This window comes from Mobula birostris, chromosome 30, assembly GCF_030028105.1.
Source record: "Mobula birostris isolate sMobBir1 chromosome 30, sMobBir1.hap1, whole genome shotgun sequence".
Taxonomy (NCBI): Eukaryota; Metazoa; Chordata; class Chondrichthyes; order Myliobatiformes; family Myliobatidae; genus Mobula; species Mobula birostris.
Window position 1 is genome coordinate 18,332,346 of NC_092399.1, and position 21,089 is coordinate 18,353,434.

Sequence of the window (21,089 nt, forward strand, 5' to 3'; positions counted from 1 at the left end):
GTAAAGCAGAGTAGTGCACATAACACACAATAACTTAGGAATACTTCATCTAATATGCAAACAATATCACTCCCTTTGTTGAATTATGAAGTTGAATAGGTCTCCTTGGTTTAAATAATGCTAGAATGCAAAGAAACAGGCAATTATTCCAACTTACCATAAGATTAATTTTTGGATCCTCCTAGAGGTGACTACTAAATTAGCTACATTGCTCTACAGAATTTGATGTGACAGTGTAGTTGTAGGTACTTCCACCCAGGAACCCACATCCTAAGTGGGGTAGGGTATCTCAAAATCAGGGTCAGATTTCTTGCTCAGAAATAAATGCAAATCTCGTTTTAAAATAGTATCTTCTAACTGGGATGAAAGATCTTGTCACAATGGGTACAATGTTACAATGGATGGTCATGTGTAATGTGTAATGTGATATGGCTGTCAAGGGATTGATTTCAAACCTCTTGCCACATTATACTATGACAAACACCAACATCTTTCCAAACTGTTAAATTATAGATCTTTTCCAGCAATCCACAACACATCATCTCTGCATTGGTATACAATCTTCTCCACTACCCCCATAGTTTATTCTTATTCACAAATATCAAGTGAAATGTAGAGTTTTAAGGGAGTGCTCCTTGCAGAAAAGTAATATGCTCACAGACTTCTGGGAGTCTCTGGTCCATAACCATTCAAATGGAAAAAGGAGTATTAAGGATGGCTTGAGAGCCTTGAATGAGTGCAATGGGAGCACATAGAAGCCCTGTGTAGGCGCAGAAGGATGCATCATCGACTTTCTGATGCTTACACACACACACAAATATTCATTCCATTGAGTCACCCGTAAGCCCATTAGACCATAAGAGATGTAGGAGCAGAATTAGATCATTTGAACCTTCTCTGCCACTCCTTCATGGCTGATTCATTTTCCCTCTCAACCCCAATTTCCCGCCTTTTCCCCATATCCTTTCATGCCCTGACTGATCAAGAACCTACCAACCTCTGCCTTAAATATACCCAATGACTTGGCCTCCACAGCAGCCTGTGACAACGAATTCCACACATTCACTACTGTTTAGCTGAAGAAATTCCTCCTCACCTCCATTCTAAAATGACACCCCTCTATTCTGAGGCTGTGTCCTCTGCTCTCCCCCACCACAGGAAACATCCTTTCCATATCCATTCTTTAGAGGCCTTTCAACATTCAGTGGGTTTCAATGAAGTCACCCCTCATTCTTCTGAATTCCAGTGAGTACAGGCCCAGAGCCATCAAACACTCCTCATATGACAAGCCTTTCAATCCCGGAATAATTTTCGTGAACCTCCTTTGAACCCTTTCCAATGTCAGCACATCTTTTTTTTAGATAAGCGGCCAAAACCTGCTCACAATACTCCAAGTGAGGCCTCATCAGTGCTTTATAAGGTCTCAACGTTATACCCTTTCTTCTATATTCTAGTCCTCTCAAAATGAATGCGAACATTGCACTTGCCTTCCTCACCACAGATTCAACCTGCAGATTAACCTTTCACGAGTGAATCCTGCACAAGGACTCCCAAGTCCCTTTGCACCTCAGGTTTTTGAATTTTCACTCCCTGCCACATATATGGACGTCAGCTTGACCTAAGAACTAGAGTTGTGCCCTCTTCTATAATTCTCTGTTCCACTGGATAATGTCATATTTTTTCTGAGCAGTTTGTAATAAACACCATGGTTCAGGTCTCTAGGCACCATCCCCTCATTCTGCATATACCAGTTCCAGAGTTTGTATTCTTCCTCTGAAACTCATTCTATTGATGCTCATGTCCTGTCACAGCTATAAGTCACTTTCAGTGATCTGGGTTGGATGTATTTGGGGTCATTACAAAAGATAGTATGACTGTTGTGGACCACAGAAAGTAGTTGATGAATTTGTAGCATAGACAAACATGTAATTATATATATTGTGATGCAGTGAAAGAATTAAATTCAGTTCCCTGATTGCAGTGTCACAATTACGTGTGCTCATTCATGTAAGGTTAATCACTGAACCACCACTGCTCCTCATCAGCAAATACTGTTTGAAGAGGTAGAGTGCAGTTACTGTGTACTGCCAGACAAGAATTTTCACCCTGATTTTACTAACCTCTACGTCTATGATGAGTAGCAGTGGGCTTTGAAAGGAATCCTTGCAACTTTACTGTAACATAGAATCCTGTGAATTAGTAACAAACAGTCTGCTGGAGGAACTGCATAGGTTGAGAAACATCTGAGGCAGAAACAGGAATTGTCAATGTTTTGATTTGAAACCCTGCACCAGGACTAAGAGTCCGCAGCCTATGGACTCACTTTCAAGGACTCTTCACCTCATGTTCTCGATATTTATTGCTTATTTATTTATTACTATTAGCTCTTTTTTTGCAGTTTGCTGTGTTTTGCATATTAGTTGTGTGTCTGTCCTGTTGGATGTGGTTTTTCATTGATTCTGTTACGGTCCTTGGATTTACTGAGTATGCCCGCAAGAAAATCAATCTCAGGGTCGGATATGGTGACATAAATGTATTTTGCTAATAAATTTTTACTTTGAACTTTGAGTGGATGGGGAAGGTAGTGGGTATAAAGAGGAGAGATGGGCTGATGGATGAATGACGGGTCAGGCTAGCTGGGGAGGGAATGGGAAAGGAGGGGTGAAGTTGGGAGGCAAAGCCTGAGGGATGGAGACAGAAAAGGAAGGAGAAGCAGATTGAGTGAGGTGGGGAGATGGGAGGATGAAGATAGAGACAGCTCCTGGATGGTGATAAGCAGGAGCACAAAGGGCTACCAGTTCTGGAATCTAGTAAGCAAGGGAGGTGATAATGGAGCTGGTTAGGGGAGACGTGAATTGCAGAGTGCACCAGGATCAAATGGTGCTGTGGGGTGGGGAGCCTGAGGGTGAACACGGACAAATCTTTCCAACACCCAGATGCTGCTTGACCCAGCAAGGTCTTCAAGCAGATGGTTTGCTGCTCCCGATTCTAGCAACTGCAGTCCTGTGTCTCTGAAAAGTAATATGCCTGATTCAGCTTTCATGTATAGCGGTTCCAAAAGCCAATCGCATGGTAATTCAAACAAATCTGAGATATCATGCATACAATAAACAACTCAAATGCAATAACTTTGGACAAAAAAATCTATGGAGTTCACATGTTGATGGTCCAACTTTCTTCTAATACTGGAAAACAGGGTTTACCACCTACCTGAAGATAATGATAAGCTCTTTCTTGTGCCTTGATATCCTGTAGCACTGATGATTTGTCTTGGTTCAGGCTTGAGCTGGGATAGGCCTCTCTGGCTTGGCTTACTGTCATGGTGGACCACGCGCTCCTCTTCGCGTGCTGTGAGTCAGCCATCATCGGCATGGCCGCACAGGCTAAGCACTTCCCCTCACTGCTGCTTTTTAAACTCTTCAGGGTCAGATCTCTGAAGGCACTTTCAATGGGTTCTGTACAGTACTGAGTGGCCTGGTCCATAGAGTGCCTACTGGATCCAGCAGTGACCATGTAACTGCTGTCGCTGTCAAGGTTGTCATCAGAGCTCCACCAGCCAGTTATCTTGGCCCTGTGCTTGGACTCCGATTTGCGCTCCTTGCTCTTACTCCTTTTTGTTGACCTCGACTGGTGGTGGTGCTGATGGTGGCGGTGGTGCTGATGGTGATGATAGCTGTCGCTGCCCCTCCCCTCCGCCTTCGTCCCGTTTACATTCCCTTTGGACGGGGCCTCCAGAGAGTGAGACTTGGCAAAAAGCTTCTGCACGGAGTGGACCAGGTGCCGGATCCTGCTGGGGCTCTCGCTCCGCTGCTCTGCTGAGCTGGCCCGCTGGTACTGGAGCGTGTGGAACCCGTCGTGGTGGAGCGGCAGCTGCTTCTCAAACTGGTCCAGCAGGTTGGCGGGGAGCCGGTTGATCTTGCTGGCCGTGTGGGTGGCGGCCATACAGTCGTCGCAGGACTCGTACTGCGGGTTGTGGTGCATCCTGGGGAAGGTGCTGCTGGAGGACATCTGCTCGTTCAGGCTGACCGGCGCACCGGCACACTCGGAGGACATGGTCCCCCTCGATACGCAGTAGTGGTGGTCCATTGAGCAGGATTCTGTAGGGCTGAGCAAGTAAGACTGCCGAGGATCCTGGCTGTGATGTAAGTAATCATGAGAGTGGTCACAATCCTCAGGCATACAGTGGCACGTGTGTGCAGAAGAATGCTGCGACTGGCTCCGACTCCCATTATACCCCTTCATTGTGTTAATAAAGTAAGCAGTTTCTGTTCATTCTTCAGGATTACACTGTATTGGCAGCCTTGGTATCTGTAAGGATAAAATTGAAACAACAAATCAAAATATTTTAAAGATTAGCATTGCTGTTCTCAAAACTACAAAGCAGAAAATAAACTCTTAGAAACATACTGAAACATCAAGCTATCATGATCTTTAAAGTTTAATACAAACACCTGAGTCATACAATCTCAGGGGCCATTTTTACACCAATATTTCACTGAAGACCTCCATTTCTCTGGCAAATGTTGAATTAACAGTTCAGAGGCTTCCATTAATCATTTCCTGATTAACCTCGTAGTTTCTGTTTGAAACAAAGCCCCTGAAACAGAGGGGCAGGGATTGTTGGCAAAGTCTCTTTAATCTGCTACAATATGTAAATAGGGTTATGGCTTAATGTCTCTTCACAACATGTACTCCCTCATTCATGTATTATATTCCCAGTGTCAGATCTGTTTTCTTTTCTGTGATGGAGGGGGTTGGGAGTGTGTAAGTTTGGGGGTTCTGATGTTCTAGCTGTCATTTTCCAGATGGGCGAACTGTTATTTTTGTGTGTGGGAGGGGGTTGAAGGCTTGGGGTTTGCAAGTTTTGTGCTTTTTTTCTTTTACATGCAGGGGTGGGGGTGGTTGATGTAATTTTTTTCAACAACTCCATTGTTTTTCTGCACTTCGTGGCTATCTGGAGAAGACAAGTATCAGAGTTGTATTGTACATGCACACTTTGACAATAAAATGAACCTTAGAACCTTTTTTCAAACTTTTAATAACTGACCCAAACTGACATGAAATGGAAGGGTTAATGGGAATGAAAAGGTTAACATATGAGCAGTGTTTGATGGCTCTGGGCCTATAATCACTGTTGTTTAGAAGAATGAGAGGTGATCTTATTGAAGCCTATCAAATACTGAAAGGCCTGGATAGTGTGGATGTGCAGAGGATGTTTCCTATAGTAGGTGAGTCTAGGACCAGAAGCACAGACTCAGAATTATTGGATGTCCTTTTAGAACAGAGATTAGGAGGTATTTCTTTCACCAAGTGGTGGTGAATCTGTGGAATTCATTACCATAGAAAGCTGTGGAGGCCAAGTAATTGGGTATATTTAAAGCAGAGGTTCATAGATTCTTGATTAGTCAGGGTGTTAAAGGTTATGGGGGGGTGGAAGGCAGGAGATTGAGGTGTGAGTGATAATGAATCAGATATGATGGAATTGTGAGAAGACTCAATAGGCTGAATAGCTTAATTTTGCTCCTATGTCTAATGGTCTTATGGACGTTGATAAAGCATCCATACAAATATCTGCTGTTTGCTTTTGGTTGCCTAAAAGGTAATCTGGTGGGACAGATGCCACATCCTTTGACTGCATATGGTGATGATGTTACAATCATCCAGACTGAAATGACTGGAGAATTCACCAGTCATTCCAGTTAAATAACCACACTGTCAGCTGTGACTGAGGTTGATTTAATGCACATAATTTAAATGCAACTATTGTCAATTTATTGCATTGTTCTGGAGAAATTATCCTGTTTTATTTAATTTGCTGTTAAAACAGACAATTTCACTGGGTATGTTGACTTTGACTGCTGTATGGTAAGTAATTTGCTCTGTCATAAACTCTGCCTCAGCTCCAGTTCATTAATTGATGCAGGTTGGCTTTAAATAACTTATTATGGAAATAGCCAGATTTCCATTCTATTCCAAGCAATGAACTCAGGAGGTTTTATAAAGGATATGAAATTATCCCCAACTGTCCCAATTCCAGTAGGGGACGTGCAAGTCTACCCCATAGTCTGGAAAGGAATGCAGCTAGAATTAAATAAAACAGTTAATATTTCGGGTGGTGGGGTAGAGATACAACTACTCCTTTCCTCTGTTAGCCTGCAGATCACTCTTGGGCAAGGGGTAGCGTCAGATTAGCCCTCCCCGATCAGGGTCACACGAAGCAATGGGAGCAGTTGGTGGACAGTTGTATGAGCAGCTGGCGTATGTCACAAGTCCTGTTTATATGACCACTGACACCAGGCAGACGATCTCTGAAGAGTATTGATAATAGCTGGTGTCACCCGTCTTGTAAAAACACTGCCTAGAAGAAGGCGAAGGCAAACCACTTCCGTAGAAAAATTTGCCAAGATCAATCATCGTCATAAGACCATGATCACCCACATCATATGACACAACACATAATGATGATGATGATGCTGAAAAAATAGCATTTAGGATTGTGAAAAAATGACATTAAACCAAAATGTTCACTTTATTTCTCATTTCACCTGATCTTCTGAGTTTCTCAAGCAATCTCTGGTGTATTTCAGAAATCCAACATTTGCAGTTTTTTTGCTTTTAGATGATCAGTTAGATTTTTTTTTACAAAACCTGCATTTTCAGTAAAATAAATCAAAGTAGCTTTGCATTTTAATGGAAAAGGTGTTTCACTAAATCAGCACTGATATTGATTAGTTCAAGCTCCTGAGATTATATCCCAATTGATTCCAAAAGGCTTGAACAAATATTCAGTCTATGAAGGTTCTAAAGCAGATGTATAATAATTATTTACTTTTCCCTGCAACTAACTTAATAAAAATGTTTTTTCTGTCTGTGGGAGTGATAAAATTAATAAATTTAGTATCGAAGGATATTAAACTGTCAGTCAATGAGATTAAGTGCCTCCTGTCAATTGTAAAGGTACATGAAAATTAGCAATGAAAGCCCTTTAAAATTTTTTCAATTAGGTGTGGTAGTGTAGCAGTCAAGTTGAAAGACTAGCGGTGAACATTCTGGACAATCGTAAGGTATGAGGTGGAATCCCACCACGACTACTGGAGAGTTTAAAATGAGAGGACTAAATAAGTCTGCAATTAAACAGAACAAGATTAGCTCAGTGATGCAACTCAGAAACGATTATACTCTTGAGGCCAAACCCACTCATGGGAAAGGCTTTGGGAGTAAACCCTGAGGACAAATCCAGTGCTGGAGACCCTAAGGCAGTCCGACGTTGCCTTCAACACATTCTGGCAACTCCTGCGATGACACCGGTGCCAAGTTGTATGTGTCCTAATGCACTTCCCTTGGACAACATTGGTGTCGTGGAGAGGGGAGACTTGCACCATGGGCAACTGCTGGTCTTTCATAAAACCTTGCCCAGGGCTGCGCCCTGGAAATCCTCCAGCCACAGATCCATTGTTTTGCGAGACTAACGGATGCCACCATGTTCTTGTAAAGACCCAGCTGGTTCAATGATATTTCTCAGGGAAAGAAATCTACAGTCTTCTTTGTGACTCCTGACTCATCGGTATCGTTAACTTTTAGTTACCTCCTCAATTCAGAAGCAATAATAATAAAAAAACAATGAATAAATAAAAAAAATGAGGTTCCCACATGTTGGGCTACAGGGTAGAAGCTACATTGAGGTTCATTGCTAGTACATATCCAGTATATCAACACAGAGTAGACATATTTTCTCTCTTCGCAGTTCTTCAATGAAGTAGCCTTGGAATATACCACAGTGGTCTGAATCACATGGTATGGAAGTATATTCAAAACTTCTGAGATTTTTTATGTATTGAATCTTGCAATGTGACAAAATGGAACCTGTATAATCTCAGAGTGCTTTGCTATATGCTATATGTGTACATGGCAAGAGGCATGTAATGTTCTGATCATTGTTTATTGTGTAACTATGGGAAAGAACTGCAGTGGCTAAGCAGAGGAACTGACACCCAGAACAGATATCAGCCAAAGAATAGCCTGAAAACCTGTATAAAAATGAAGTTTGTAAGCTGAAAACCAAAGCCACCTGCCATCCATTCTGAGGAGCGGAGGTGGTCTTCTCCTTGCAAGTAATAAAATGCCTTGGAACAGATCCACACTGTGCTTTTTTAGGTTCTTTCTTATAAGACCTAGCAAAAGATATGCGACAAAGGTTAAAAGATACTTTTATTCCTAGTTTTTTCTAAAAACATAATTTTAAGCTTCTGTTGACCGTATACATAGAACATAGAATAGTACAGCACATTACAGGCCCTTCGGCCCACAATGTTGTGCCGACCCTCAAACCCTGCCTCCCATATAACCCCCCACCCTAAATTCCTCCATATACCTATCTAGTAGTCTCTTAAACTTCACTAGTGTATCTGCCTCCACCACTGACTCAGGCAGTGCATTCCACGCACCAACCACTCTCTGAGTAAAAAACCTTCCTCTAATATCCCCCTTGAACTTCCCACCCCTTACCTTAAAGCCATGTCCTTTTGTATTGAGCAGTGGTGCCCTGGGGAAGAGGCGCTGGCTATCCCTTCTATCTATTCCCCTTATTATCTTGTACACCTCTATCATGTCTCCTCTCATCCTCCTTCTCTCCAGAGCCCTAGCTCCCTTAATCTCTGATCATAATGCATACTTTGTAAACCAGGCAGCATCCTGGTAAATCTCCTCTGTACTCTTTCCAATGCTTCCACATCCTTCCTATAGTAAAGTGACCAGAACTGGACACAGTACTCCAAGTGTGGCCTAACCAGAGTTTTATAGAGCTGCATCATTACATCACGACTCTTAAACTCCATCCCTCGACTTATGAAAGCTAACACCCCATAAGCTTTCTTAACTACCCTATCCATCTGCCACTTCTCAGCCCACTCTTGCATCCTATCAATGTCTCTCTGCAATCTTTGACAATCCTCTACACTGTCTACAACACCACCAACCTTTGTGTCATCTGCAAACTTGCCAACCCACCCTTCTACCCCCACATCCACGTCGTTAATAAAAATCACAAAAAGTAGAGGTCCCAGAACAGATCCTTGTGGGACACCACTAGTCATAATCCTCCAACCTGAATGTACTCCCGCCACCACCACTCTCTGCCTTCTGCAGGCAAGCCAATTCTGAATCCACCTGGCCAAACTTCCCTGGATCCCATGCCTCCTAACTTTCTGAATAAGCCTACCGTGTGGAACCTTGTCAAATGCCTTACTAAAATCCACATAGATCACATCCACTGCACTACCCTCATCTATATGCCTGGTCACCTCCTCAAAGAACTCTATCAGGCTTGTTAGCCATGATCTGCCCTTCACAAAGCCATGCTGACTGTCCCTGATCAGACCATGATTCTCTAAATGCCGATAGATACTATCTCTATGAATCTTTTCCAACAGCTTTCCCACCACAGACATAAGGCTCACTGGTCTATAATTACCCGGACTATCCCTACTACTTTTTTTGAACAAGGGGACAACATTCGCCTCCCTCCAATCCTCCGGTACCATTCCCGTGGACAACGAGGACATAAAGATCCTAGCCAGAGGCTCAGCAATCTCCTCCCTTGCCTCATGGAGCAGCCTGGGGAATATTCCGTCAGGCCCCGGGGACTTATCTGTCCTACTGTATTTTAACAACTCCAACACCTCCTCTCCCTTAATATCAGCATGCTCCAGAACATCAACCTCACTCATATTGTCCTCACCATCATCAAGTTCCCTCTCATTGGTGAATACCGAAGAGAAGTATTCATTGAGGACCTCACTCACTTCCACAGCCTCCAGGCACATCTTCCCACTTTTATCTCTAATCGGTCCTACCTTCACTCCTGTCATCCTTTTTTTCTTCACATAATTGAAGAATGCCTTGGGATTTTCCTTTACCCTACTCGCCAAGGCCTTCTCATGCCCCCTTCTTGCTCTTCTTAACCCCTTCTTAAGCTCCTTTCTTGCTTCCCTATATTCCTCAATAGACCCATCTGATCCTTGCTTCCTAAACCTCATGTATGCTGCCTTCTTCCACCTGACTAGATTTTCCACCTCACTTGTCACCCATGGTTCCTTCACCCTACTATTCTTTATCTTCCTCACCAAGACAAATTTATCCCTAACATCCCATCATGTGAAACAAAACTGCTGCGACTAAATAACTTGTGATCTTCAATGTTACAGTCTTGTCCACATGTCCGGAAACAGGTGAACAGCACTGAGTATAGTGGAATAATAGCAAGGTACTTGATTTTGCATCAGTTTTTATCAAGACTACATGGAAAAATGACCAGCCTAAATTGCACTTTTCTTCTGAAGTGGTGTAAATTCTAATAGCAAAAAAAGCTCCATGCTAAAATCTAGTGCTTCTATATCCAGAAATCTAACCTTTCATCAGATTGATCATTTTTAAAATTAAATTTACAAGTAATGATACTGGATGGACACACATCATAAGGAGATTGATTGATGCCTCCATTGCAAAGAAATGAGGACACTATGATTTACTAAAATGATACAGCAGTTCTAGGACTTCAAAGCCTCACACGCGGCCAAGTTCTAGGGAACTGACCAGGAAGGATGTAGGGTTAGAGGTTTGCTGAATTTGTTACTGCTCATGTTGACTGTGGGGGGACGGGGGTGCTGGGGATGAATAACCAGGATGCCTGTTCAGAGTGAGAACCACAATCAGGTTTAATATCATTGGCAGACGCTGTGAAATTTGTTACGCAGCAGCAGTACATTGCAATACATAGCACTGAAAAACTGTAAATTACAGTAAGTATATATATTTTAAAACTTATTTTAAATAAGTAGTGTAAAAAGAGAAAAAATTGTAGTGGGGTAGTGTTCATGGGTTCAACGTCCATTTAGAAATCGAATGGCAGAGGGGAAGATGCTATTCCTGAATCATTAAGTGTGTGCCTTCAGGCTCCTGTACCTCCTTCCTGATGGTAGCAACGAAAAGAGGGCATGTCCAGAGGCATGGGAGTCCTTGATGGGTGCCGCCTTTCTGAGACATCGCTCCTCGAAGATGCTCTGGATGCTGGGGAGGCTAGTGCCCATGATGGAGCTGACTGAGTTTACAAATTCTATTGTTTACTGGCTAATAATGATGTTTTTCAGAAGGTTCCTGCTTTTAGAAAAATATAATTCACCACCACGCTGTCGGTCTATTCAAATGATGGGCCAATCAGTTCAATAGGAGGCTTGCTTTCAAATCAGCTATAATACGATACCACATTAAGATTCTGTGCTGTCTGCCAGTGGGCATTCACAACATCTGACTGTGAGCAAGTTGGGTCTCCAGAAAAGGAAAAATTAGTAACTGAAGCATATTTACCAATACGTCATGTGCACAAAATCAAACATAGATGTGCAGGTGCTGTGTTACTAGTCCCCATGTAGCTTTTGCAGAGAAGTTTTTGGGGAGGTCTCTGGGCTGTATCCTTTTGTGGCGGGGAGTGGTCTCATACTCATTCTCACCCCAAATGAGGTCAGATCTGAAAAGATTCAGCAAGCTTCGTCAAAAAATTTGACAAACTTCTATAGATGTGTAGTGGAGAGTATATTGCCTAGCTGCATCATGGCCTGTTAAGGAAACACCAATGCCTTTGAATGGAAAATCTTACAAAAGGTAGTGGATTCAGCCCAGTACATCACAGGCAAAGCCCTCCAAACCATTGAGCACATCTATATGAAACATTGTCGTAGGAAAGCAGCATCCATCATCAGAGATCCTCATCACCCGGGCCATGCTCTTTTCTCACTGCAGCCATTATGCAGAAGGTACAAGAGTCTCAGGACTCGCACCACCAAGTTCAGGAACAGTTACCCAACCATCAACCATCAGGCTCTTGAACAAAAGGGGATAACTACATTCATTTGCCCATCCAATGAGATGATCCTACAACCAATTATCACACCATAAGGACTTTCATCTTGTTATTTCATGTCCTCTTTCTTCATTGCTCTTTATTTATATTTGCATTTTCACAGCTTATTGTCTTTGGCACTCTGATTAATCTTTCATCGATCCTGTTATAGTTACTATTCTATTGATTTGCTGAGTATGCCCACAGGAAGTGAATCTCAGGGTTGTGTATGGTGACGTGAGGGGTGATTGATAAGTTTGTGGCCTAAGGTAGAAGGAGTCAATTTTAGAAAACCTAGCACATTTATTTTTCAACCTAGTCCCCTCCTACATGTAACACACATCAAAGTTGCTGGTGAACGCAGCAGGCCAGGCAGCATCTCTAGGAAGAGGTGCAGTCGACGTTTCAGGCCGAGACCCTTCGTCAGGACTAACTGAAGGAACAGTGAGTAAGGGATTTGAAAGTTGGAGGGGGAGGGGGAGATCCAAAATGATAGGAGAAGACAGGAGGGGGAGGGATGGAGCCAAGAGCTGGACAGGTGATTGGCAAAAGGGGATACGAGAGGATCATGGGACAGGAGGCCCAGGAAGAAAGACAAGGGGGGGGGGACCCAGAGGATGGGCAAGAGGTATATTCAGAGGGACAAAGGGAGAAAAAGGAGAGTGAGAGAAAGAATGTGTGCATAAAAATAAGTAACAGATGGGGTACGAGGGGGAGGTGGGGCCTAGTGGAAGTTAGAGAAGTCGATGTTCATGCCATCAGGTTGGAGGCTACCCAGACGGAATATAAGGTGTTGTTCCTCCAACCTGAGTGTGGCTTCATCTTTACAGTAGAGGAGGCCGTGGATAGACATGTCAGAATGGGAATGGGATGTGGAATTAAAATGTGTGGCCACTGGGAGATCCTGCTCTCTCTGGCGGACAGAGCGTAGATGTTCAGCAAAGCGGTCTCCCAGTCTGCGTCGGGTCTCGCCAATATATAAAAGGCCACACGTACACACTTAGTCCAGCGGTCGTGGAGCATACGGATCCCTTCTTTGTAGAATTGGTCGACAGCAGGGGTGATTGATAAATTCATGGCCTAAAGTGGAAGGAGATGAGTTATTAACTTCAAACTTTCTGCATTATCACTCAAAGAGGTGAACTGCACGTGCATGTAACGAGAGCATCTTGGACCTCCAGGTGGTGCACAGCTGGGGTGATTGATAAGTTCATGGCTAAAGGTAGAAGGAGATGAGTCATACAGCTCTTGTTACATGCACATGCAGTTCAACTCTTTAAGTGAAAATACAGAAAGTTTGGAGTTAATAACTCATCTCCTTCTACCTTAGGCCACGAACTTATCAATCACCCCTGCCGTGGACCACTTCTGGAAGTCCAAGATGCCGACTTCTACAAAGAAGGGATTCGTATGCTCCATGACCACTGGACTAAGTGTGTAAATGTAGAAAAAATAAATGTGCTAGGTTTTCTAAAATTGACTCTTTCTACTCTAGGCCACAAACTTATCAATCACCCCTTGTATGTCTGCTTTGATAATAAAATTTACTTTGCACTTTGAAGATTTGACCAAAGCCCGGATCATTAGAATGGGAGGCTGGTCTGACCATTCCCTTGGTTTGACAACTCCTGACATGTTGGCTGGTCCCTAACCAGAGACAAAGATAATCACCATAGATTAATACATTAACCGCTTGTTCATGGGTTAGATAATCCAATCCATTGACTACTGCGAGGTAGCAGAAACCAAGCGATACATGCTTTTGGGACACCAATACAGACATACCAGTCAGCAATGTTCTCTGATTTTAACTGGGGTAAGACATTCAAGTCTTTCAGAAACAGGACATTGAAGTTTTATTCTTCTGTGATTCCATGTTTTCCTTAAATATATCAAAATAACTCGGTCTATTGAATTTTAACCAAGGAACAATTGATATTAGAAAACGCTCACAGCACTCTCCTCACAAGAGATTACCACTAATTGATATGTATTACTATGGCTGGACAGCTAAACAAATCTGACCTTTGGTTTTTCTTGGAAAATGAGACCATGATCCAAATCCAAAATCTACAAACACCAATCTATATCAAATGTTGTGAACGGTAATTGGATGCAATGCAAAAAAAAAGCTTTTCCTTTACTGTATTGCAGGCTGTGTGTGCTTCTGATAAGGCCACGATGTATTTTCCATCACTAATTGTCTTAAACGGAAAGGTTTGCCAGGCACTTAAGGGAGCAATTAAAAGCCAACATTGGCTTTATGTCTGCAGTTACTTAAAGCAAGGCTAAACTGGAGAAACATAATAACGTGTTTTTGAGTTGGTTGGGTGTGAGGGAGGGGAAAGGAGCTTGTTTTGCTGCTGTTCCTTGTATTGTTCTGTGGAACATTGTGGGCATGCTATATTGGTGCCAGAATCTGTGACAATACTTGCAGGCTGCCCCTAGTACATCCCTGGGTGTGCAGGTTACCAACACCAAAGGCACATTTCACTGCATGTTTTGATGCGCATGTGACATCTAAATCTGTGTCTGAAATGAGAGAATCAGGTGTTATTTTAAGGATATCTCTGCCTTTTTGTGATCACCATCATTGACTTTCAGATGTATTTAAATAATAAAGCCGTCCAAGTGAGATGAAATGAGTTAATGAGTACAGGTCATTAGTGCAAGTCTCTGAAAAGATTAGCAGAGAGGCACAACCACAATGCTACTGTGCCCATTAAATGAAATAAAATGCAGATACTGAGATCAAGTTTGACTTGATGATGTCTCAATTTATTGACTGAGAGCCAACCCACTGTAGGTCAAAAAGAAACAGCATTGTTTTGCAAAACACAAAACTATCTCTACTCAAAAGGCTAAAAAGAAACCTCATGATTTTTTAAACAGCAAATTGGATGGAAAAATTATCTCTAGAATAGCATTTTTGAGACCAGGATCCTACAAGAGGATCGAAGAGGATAATAACTAACCTGATTTTTAAAAAAACTGATCCACAATCTTTGTTACAATGGACAATCATCAGGATGGAATAAATTCTGATTATGATCAAGGAGTTATAGTCTGAGGAATCACTGAAGGATCTTTTTTCTGCCCAGCGGAGATTCAATAGATTAGGGAGGGTGGAGAGCAGGGTAGGGAGAGAGTCATGGAGGAGTTGCACTAAGCCATCTGTATCCCTCACCACCATGATCTTAAAACTACAGCTCAAGCGAGACCAATTCTACAAGACTTAAGTGCCCCTCAGAAATAGTTCAACAAGTTTTATTTTAAAAGTTTCAGTGAGGTTTTGAAAGTTATTGTCATTAAGATATATTGTGCAAGAGACCCAAAATTATTTTTGACTATGACCACTAAATCTTTTTGCCTAAAATACCTTTCTGCTAATTAAGTGAAAGCAGCAAAATGGTTATTTTAAATAATAATAACTTCAAATAATGCTGGGGAGAAACTTCCTTGTGACCACTTCTGCTAAATATGTGTATGAGTGTCAGTCACTGTTTGTATTCAGATCACACACATTTACTTCCATTGATCCCAGTCTACATAAATGTATTGGGTTGACAATATTCATGTAGTTATTTAGCATTGTTTACCAAGAAAAACTCCATCAATGATGTTCACTGTACTACATGGTAATTTTATATATCTAATGTACAGTGTATTCTGCTTTGGTTCCTAATATACATCACTAAAAGTACACTTTTTTCGTTCGTTATGTGCTGTGTTGTTTGACATGGGTGATCATGGTCTTTCCATGGCCCTGACTGTTCTTGGCAAATTTTTCTACAGAAGTGGTTTGCCATTGCTTTACAAGATGGATGACCCTAGCCACTATCAATACTTTTCAGAGATTGTCTGTGTGTTGTCCTTAAGGCATTTATTTGACTTTGTTGGGTCTACACTTTAAATGATTTGTTTGTAACTATTTTCTAGTTACAGTTAAAGGTTGATAATTAAGTTACAGTATAACAAAGGTAAATTCACTGTCTATGGTATATCGTGGCATGTGATGACATTGCCTCCGGTTTCACCACATCTTATGTGTAACCTCCGGTTCGGGGAAGGTGTGAAGGTGGGTGCCATGCGTGCAGCATGATCGTGAAGAGCACCGTTTCTACCCACAAAGAAACATTATAGAAGCAACGCTGTAAGTTCATAAGAAATTACTTGAAGTAAAAATATTAACGCGGTTTCTGTTAAGGAAGCAGCGGTTGGGGCGGCGCGTGTGTCGGCTTTTCAATTTCAAACGCGGGGTGGGCTCGGGCCCGGCGGCGGTTTAACCCGACCTCCTCACCCGCTACTCGGGGCGGCTGGAGACACTCGCTAAAAGAAGAGAGCACGCGTGGTCTCCAGAATGAAATAGATGCTGTATATGTTTGTATTTTTTTATCAACAGCTTTCACCATACGATGTTAATGTGGAAGAGTGCACAGTAAATGGTTAACCTTACTACGACTCTGTCTTCATTGGCTCTGGTTTAACTTGGTGTTTAGTCAAAGTTTCAACGCACTGCACGAGAGCACTACAGTCTTCCTGGTGTCAGTGGTCGTATAACCAGGACTGGTGATATGCACCAGCTACTCATATGACCATCCACCACCCGCTCCTGTGGCTTCACGTGACCCTGATCAGGGGCTAAGCAGGTGCTACATCTTGCCCAATGGTGACCTCGAGGCTAGCGGAGGGAAGGAGTGTCTTACACCTCTTTTGGTAGAGATGCATCTCCACCCCGCCACCCAATATTTGCTGTTTTGGGTCGGGGACCTTCATCAACACTGCAAAAATGAGAAAGCAAACATGATTTAAGTTGCAGAGAAATCACCCTAACCACAAACTGTTCCAGCTGCTACCATCCGGGAAATGATATCGCAGCATTAAAGCCAGGACCGAGAGGCTCCAGGACAGCTTCTTCCACGAGGCCATCAGACTGATTAATTCACACTGACACAATCATATTTCTAAGGTATATCGACTGTTCTGTTGTACATACTATTTATTACAAATTACTATAAACTACACATTGCACATTCAGATGGAAATGTAACGTAACGATTTTTACTCCTCATGTATGTGAAGGATGTAAGAAATAAAGTCAATTCAATTCAATAAAGCCAATTCAATTCAGAGAAGAGGAAGGACTGGAGAAAATAAACGGAATATCTGAGACAGGATGGAGATCAGATTTGTCAAGTAACAATTCCAAAAAGTAACAGTTGGAGACAAGAGAGTAAAAAAACAACTTGAAAAAAGAAAGTTAAAGCCATACCTATGTAGACAGAGACAAAAAAAAAAAGATCTGAAATTGCTAACTGCAGTATTGACTCCTGAAGGAAACAATATCGAAAAAGAGTGGTGCTCCTCAAGCTTAGATGGCAAAGCAGTATAGGAGGCAAATACAAAATGATCAGAGTGGAATGGGATTAGATAGAGAATTAAAGTGACAATGACTAGAAGAACTTGATTATCTTTACAGAGTGAACAGAGGTGGTTAACAAAGTGGTTTGATGTCTCCCACTGTGAACAGACTATATTGCGAGCACTGAAGGCACTACACTAAATTGGAAAAAAGTGCAAGTGAAATGCTGCTTCACCAGGAAGATTTTGTTTTTGGTCTCCCAATAGTTGTAAAGGCAGAAGTGTTCCAATCCTACGGTTGCTGTGGAAGTGCTATGAGGGGAATATTAGTATGTGGAAAAGTTCTCCAAATGAAATAGTTCCTTTGGAATGTTAAAAGGGGAAAAGGAAGACACATCTAGTCAGAGTAGATATGATGGAGACAGAGTGATTGGGAGAATGGGAAAGAGTCCTTGCATGAACAAAGGTGGGAGGAATTGCTGATAAGATAGATGCAAAAATTGATATCATGGATAATATGCCCACTAACTCCCACAGGTAATTCCACAATCTTGACTAGACCTCTTCACATCCATCATCTTGTGAAGACTTCATTCCATTCTCGTAGTTTCATTGTCTTGTCTAATCCGCATTGATGTTCCTCATTAGTGCCTTTAATGTGGTGTGCTTATGCTTCAACTGTGATGTTCCCTCTACCATTGCTGACAGGGCTCTCAAGGAAATCTCCTCTATTTCCTGAACTTCTGCTCCCATCCCATTTTCTCACAGGGAAAACAAGGATAAAGTTCCCTTGGTCTTCAACTTCAACTCCATCCCATCAGTATCAACATTCCAGAAATTATTCTCTTCCCTTCTTCCCCCCCTCTTGCAGTATTGTCAAATTCTCACCTCAACTCCAGGGCCTCCACTTTGTTCCCCACTAATCATTCTCCTTCTCACAAGACTTTCCCTTGTAGCCGCAAGAGATGCCCAACCTGCTCTTTTAGTTTGTCTCTGCTGACAATGCAGTGAAGATAGCAATTCACTTGCATTTCTTTCAACATAATGTATTCTATTCAAGATATGGTCTGCATCATGCTGCAGAAAGCAAACCAGATTGCAGAACACTCTATTCAGTGTAAAAGGGAGGCCAGTTGTCTTCTAGTCATCTGTCCAAACAACTGTCACTTTGATTTGCCATCCTACTCCCATCTGACCTCGCAGTCTCGACTGCTATCGTGCTCCATTGATGCCCGACATCAACCTGCGACGCAGCACTTCATCCCCATCTGACGGCATTTTGCAGCCCTGGGATTCAATAACTTTAGGAAACGTTCCCCTTTTCCTCGCTCTCTCTTTCTATAGATGTTATCCAGCACCCACAAAATACTGGAGCAACTCAGCAAGTTCCCAGTAAATGCTGACTATTTATTCCCATATGTAAACGCTGCCTGACACGCTGAGCTCCTCCTGTACTTTTTGTGTGTTGCTCAAGATTTCCAGCATTTATGAAATCTCTCATGTTCCAGTTCAATGTATTTCTCTTTATGTCTTCTGTTTCTAACTGCCAGATTCTGAAGTGGTTATCACCTTAGCAACTTTGGTCTGTGCCCTATCAAAGACATTCTCTTTGTTCTCTCCACCCTGCACCCAGCCCATACTCCCCACCTCCCCCAGAACTTAAAGCACACTTGTATTTACACTTTTCAAGCTCCACTAAATGGTCTTTGACCCAAAATATTAACTGATTCCCCCACCACAGATGCTACTTTACCTCCAGACTAGCCTTCAGTTGATTTGGATATTTAGCATCTGTTTATTGTGGCTGCGTATATTATTTAAAATGTAATGCATAATTTTATCTCTGTGGAAGTGTGTAGGATGTAAGAAGATACGTTTATGATATAATGTAGAATCCTTCGCTCACAAGGATCATGATGTTTTAACTACAAGAGAGTTTGCAGATGCTGGATATCCAGAGCAATGCACAGAACTTGCTGTAGGAGCTCAGCAGGATAGGGTAGGACCAATGGAGGGGAATAAACAGTTGATGTTTCAGGCCGAGACTCTTTATTCCTCTCCGTAGATGCTGCCTGACCACAGGCTTTGTCCCACATTTTGTGTATGATGTTTCAATTTTTTTGTTGTGGGCAAAGAACTTGCTTGAAGTACTCTAGCTACTCATAAAACATCCTGCTTTCCTGGTTTGTTTCTTCATAGAATCAATCGGCTATATGATCATTCTGTAAAATCACAGCTGGCCAAAGACTATCCAATAAGCAATGAAAAGGGAATGAAAAGGCCCCTGCAGACAAATTAAATAAACAGAAAGGAAAGCAGCAGTACTTATATTGGATTATCTTTCACCTTGTGTGATTCTTGGCACATTCTCCCAGTAATAGCCTTGAACTCATACGTGGTTCCAGGCACTGATTATTATTGTTTGCAGCTGATTATTCACAGGATGAGCCGAAGGTCAGTCATGTCACAATAATTTAATTGATTGGCCCTTTGGACAGCAACATAATGAAGGTGAAAGAGAAAATATTGTTATAACAGGATACCACACATAATCAACGTGTTACAAAGAGGACACAATTCAGCTGAAGTGGTGTACATTTTCGCATGCTCTTTACCAATTACTGGAGCATTTTGAATCAGTATTGGTTAAGTATAATTACTTTGGATGACATGCCTAAAGGATTTTTTCATTTGTGTCAGTTTTAGAATCAGAATCTGAATCAAGTTTAATATCCAGCATATGCGGTGACATTTGTTAACTTAGCAGCAGCAGAACAATGATAAATATAGAAAAAAATAAATAAATGAATTACAGTAAGTATAAATGTATATTAAATAGTTAAATTAAAAATAGTGCAAACACAGAAATAATGTGAGGTAGCGTTCATGGGTTCAATGCCCATTCAGAAATCGATGGCAGAGGGGAAGAAGCTGTTCCTGAATCATTGTGTTCTTTCAGGCTTCTGTACCTGTTTCCTGATAGTAACAATGAGAAGAGGGCTTGTCCTAGGTGATGGGTTCCTTAATAATGGAAGCCATCTCTTGGAGACACCACTCCTTGAAGGTGTTTTCGATACTACGGAGGCTAGTACCCATAATGGAGCTGACTAATTTTACAACTTTCTGCAGCTCCTTTCGATCCCATGCAGTAGCTCCCCCCCCCATACCAGACAGTCAGGTAGCCTGTCAGAATGCTCTCCACGGTACATATGTAGAAGTTTTAAAGTGCCTCAGGTGACAAACTAGCTCACCTCAAACAAGATATAACCACAGTCTTGCCTTTTTTACAGCTGCATCGATATGTTGGGACCAGGTTAGATCCTCGGAGATCTTGACACCCAGGAACTTGAAATTGCTCACTCTCTCCACTTCTGACCCCTCTACGAGGATTGGTTTGCGTTCTCTCATCTCATCCTTTCTGAAGGTTTGTGGCAGCTTTAGTTCAAAGGTTGCCGATTTTAAGCTCATGACAAAGATTTCAGGTATTATTCTACTTTAATGCTTCACTGCATCTTTTGGTAGGAGTTCTGTAATGTCGTTTAGAGATGAGGAATTAAATCAAACTCCCATCTGTTCTCTCAGGTGGTTGTAAGATTCCCCAGCACCAACTGAAGAGAAATTTGCTCAGAGTTTTGGATATTTATCCCTCTATCACCATCACAATATCAGCTGTTTCTGGTCACTCATTTGCTGTATTTTGAACCAAGTTGCTGTGGGTATTCTAGGTACTGCATCAATGAAAGTTATTAGTTGGAAAAAAAACACCCCACATAAATTAGAACTGGAAGTCCAGTCTTATTTTCGGGAACATAAAGATCAATGTTATTAAGAGTTC

General features: G+C 42.0%; 1 protein-coding gene across 1 annotated transcript in view; it reads right to left on the reverse strand.

Annotated features, from left to right (window-relative positions):
• Window positions 1–21,089, reverse strand: part of LOC140190534 (disks large-associated protein 2-like) — a 148,166-nt gene that overhangs the window by 110,493 nt on the left and 16,584 nt on the right. Inside the window, exon 2 of the mRNA XM_072247190.1 lies at window positions 3,211–4,308. Coding sequence (XP_072103291.1) covers window positions 3,211–4,242 — 1,032 coding nt within the window. The 5' untranslated portion in view covers window positions 4,243–4,308. The remainder of the gene's footprint in view (window positions 1–3,210; window positions 4,309–21,089) is intronic.